The sequence below is a fragment of the Macrobrachium rosenbergii genome, chromosome 47 (assembly GCF_040412425.1).
Source record: "Macrobrachium rosenbergii isolate ZJJX-2024 chromosome 47, ASM4041242v1, whole genome shotgun sequence".
NCBI classification, from domain to species: Eukaryota; Metazoa; Arthropoda; class Malacostraca; order Decapoda; family Palaemonidae; genus Macrobrachium; species Macrobrachium rosenbergii.
The window spans coordinates 4,102,594-4,105,838 of record NC_089787.1 but is presented as its reverse complement, the minus strand read 5'-3'; the positions used below and the strand labels follow the sequence as shown (position 1 = coordinate 4,105,838).

General features: G+C 45.7%; 1 protein-coding gene across 1 annotated transcript; it reads right to left on the bottom strand.

Moving 5' to 3' along the window:
• Positions 1 to 426: 426 nt before the first annotated feature.
• LOC136830836 (uncharacterized) lies at positions 427 to 1,307 on the bottom strand. Its single transcript, XM_067090814.1, has 2 exons — positions 1,162 to 1,307; positions 427 to 1,114 (listed from the first exon to the last, which is right to left on the bottom strand). Exons 1-2 carry the CDS (start codon positions 1,305 to 1,307, stop codon positions 427 to 429), a joined length of 834 nt encoding a protein of 277 aa, XP_066946915.1.
• Positions 1,308 to 3,245: the final 1,938 nt, after the last annotated feature.

Here is a 3,245-nt window from a genome sequence, read left to right as displayed (position 1 = left end):
CTCTTGGGCGTGGCAGGAAATCCTCTTCGAGAAACGCATTTTGGTCATACCGATGTAAGAACTGAGGCATCCTCGGACGGGGCATGAGTACCGGTATACCACGTTTGTTTTCTTCAAGGGGTCGTGCTGAGGGGGGGCTGGGTTGTTACGCATAACCAGGCTGCTCGTCTTTTTGCTCTTGTAATAAATAACCAGATGTATATTCTTGTTGGAGTCAACAGGGCTGACATTATTTTCGATGACGTTTTTTAGGGCGCGTTTGTCTTCTTTATATTTATGGTGAAATTGTCCTTTATAGAAGAGCTCTATGCATTCAGGGGCATCGGGGCAAGGTTCCTGATGGTACCATCTACCAATGTTCACCTTGATAGACTCCTATATTCCGGTTTGGGTGTCCATTGTCGATGAGGGTCTGGGCTACACGTTCTATTTCTCCATGTGTGTCGTTCCAGGAGGAGGAGTGTGAGAGGGCCCTCCTGACGTAGGTGCTGATGGTGGAATGCTTATACCTCCTGGGCACTTGCTCGCCCCGTTCATAAACATGCCCAGGTTCGTGCGTTTCGTGTAGACCCTCGTAGAGAAAGAGGCCTCTCTCTGTTCCACAAGGACGTCAAGGAAGGGGAGGCAGCGGTTTTGGCTCTGCTCGATCCTGAAACTGAGGCAGCTATGGTTGTGGAATGCACGCCTCAGGTTTTCGACCTCCTCTTGTGAATTGGCTGCTGATGAAGGTGTCGTCGTTGTAGCACACGTACATCCTTGGTTGGTGTATATCTTTGAATACCCTTTGCTCCACAGTGCCCACATAGAAATTGGCGAAAAGGACTCTGAGGGGAGAACCCATCGCCACCCTGTCGATCTGGGTGTACATATGGCCATGATGGTTGGAGAAAAGGCCCTTTTTGTGCAGATTTCCAGGAGGGCGCGAAGGGTATGCTCAGGGATGTTCAGGGATGGGGTGGTGGGGTCCCTATACACACGGTCCAAGATCATTTGGATGGTCTCATCGACGGGGACGTTGGTAAAGAGGAACTCCACATCCATTGAAGCAATACAGCCTCCGTTGGGTGCCGCTCTTAAGGCCTCCAGGAACTCTGCTGACGACTTCAGACTGTGGCTGCTCGGGACATAATGGGTAAGGATGGTATTTAGCTCTTAGCCAACTGGTATGTCGGGGCAGGAATCTGACTGGTGATGGGGCGTAGGGTGTTACCTTGCTTATGAGTCTTGACATTCCCGTAGATGTACCCCAGGTCATAGTCCCCCATGATTGGTGGTAGGTGAAGGGCATTAGAGGCGGCGTTGACCATCTCTATAATCCTGTTCGCCTCCCGCCTGATCTCGTTGACGGGGTTCTTAGTAATTACTAAGAACCCCGTCGACACAGGAGGTTACCTTGCTTATGCGTCTTGACGTTCCCGTAGATGTACCCCAGGTCATAATCCCCCGTGATTGGTGGTAGGTGAAGGGCGTTAGAGGCAGCGTTGACCGTCTCTTTGAACCTGTTCGCCTCCCGCCTGATGGGGTTCTTAGTAATTAGTAAGAATCCCGTCGACGAGATCAAGCGGGAGGCGAACAGGATCATAGAGACGGTCAACACCGCCACTAACGCCCTTGACCTACCACCCATCACGGGGGACTATGAGCTGGGGTACATCTATGGGAACATCAAGATGCATAAGTGAAGGTAACCCCTTATAAAATCATCAGTCAGATTTCTGCCCCGACATACCAGTTGGCTAAGAGGCTAAATGCCATCCTTACCCATTATGTTCCGAGCAGCCACAGTCTGAAGTCGTCAGCAGAGTTCCTGGAGGCCTTAAGAGTGGCACCCCACAGAGGCTGTATTGCTTCAATGGATGTGGAGTCCCTCTTTACCAACGTTCCCGTCAATGAGACCATCCAAATGATCTTGGACCGTGTGTATAGGGACCCCACCACCCCATCCCTGAACATCCCTGAGCATGCCCTCCGCGCCCTCTTGGAAATCTGCACAAAAAAGGCCCCTTTCTCCAACCATCGTGGCCATATGTACACCCAGATCGACAGGGTGCGATGGGTTCTCCCCTCGGAGTCCTCTTCGCCAAATTCTATGTGGGCACTGTGGAGCAAAGGGTATTCGAAGATATACACCAACCAAGGATGTGTGTGCGCTACATCGATGACACCTTCGTCAAAATAAGTCAAACACCACCGTAGTCGTGATAAGTCACATTCCCCTCCATTTATATTGACCTCTATTCAATACATCTGAGGAAACAAAGGGAAAAACAAAACTTTTAAAAATAAGCACAGAGAAAAATAAATTTGGGATATTTCCCACGTTACCAACCCCAAAAGAAATACACATAATTAAACATGGCAACATCAAAATTCAGAAAAATCAATAAAAAATCAGACATAGCAAGAAAAAAAAACGGGAAACATTCTATTCAAAACATGGTAATCAGTGCAAAGAATTAGTAAATGTTAAACAAAATTATTAAAACCATTCAGGTTTTGTGAAAATAAAGTTTCAGCTCACCTTATAGGCAGTGTAAAAGTCTTCCAGGAAAGCTTTTCTGATAACAAGGGAATCTCATCCCAAAATGTCTAACTTGTACTCAAATTGGTTAATTCATACTTTCTATGACACACACATGAAAGTGAACGAATGAACACTAACTGGAACTTGATGACTCCCGGTGACATGGCCATAGCATCACCCAGAGCACGATGCCCTTTGTCTCCATGGGAAGCCAGACTGACGACAGACCTTCATCAGTACTGACTCACTGAATACGTAGGCACTGTTTCCATTTACCTGTGCCAGAATATCTCCAAGAAAACTGCTTAGCTAAAAAAAAAAAAACAATATATGACATAATCATACTAAATGTTTTTCATACATATGTTATGTAAAGTCCACAATGAAATTCCTGTTGCAGAACACAGTATATTAAAACATATGTACAGAGTTTATAACTTTTGTCCACCTGCTGTGGACTTGATCACTGAAGTGGAGTACAATATACAATTCAAGAAACTAAATAAAGCAGGAAACCTTATATACAAACAACCATTACAGAAAGTAAAACTATTTAATCAGGCTAACCAAACAGAAAGATCATATTGGGAGTATTACATTGGCGATGATAGATCTCAAATGAATACCTTCCTTGTGAATCTTGGGCAAGCCATAAAAGTGACCAAATGAGTTAATTTCTAGTCAGTTTGCTATAAATAACTTCTCTAACATTCTTACCAAT

Excerpts from the sequence above, each read along its gene's own strand:
- LOC136830836 (XM_067090814.1), bottom strand. The coding sequence starts at position 1,307 with ATGGTCAACGCCGCCTCTAATGCCCTTCACCTACCACCAATCATGGGG. Across the intron at positions 1,115-1,161 it reads ATTCCTGCCCCGACATACCA|CCACAGTCTGAAGTCGTCAG; the intron begins GTTGGCTAAGAG and ends TGTCCCGAGCAG.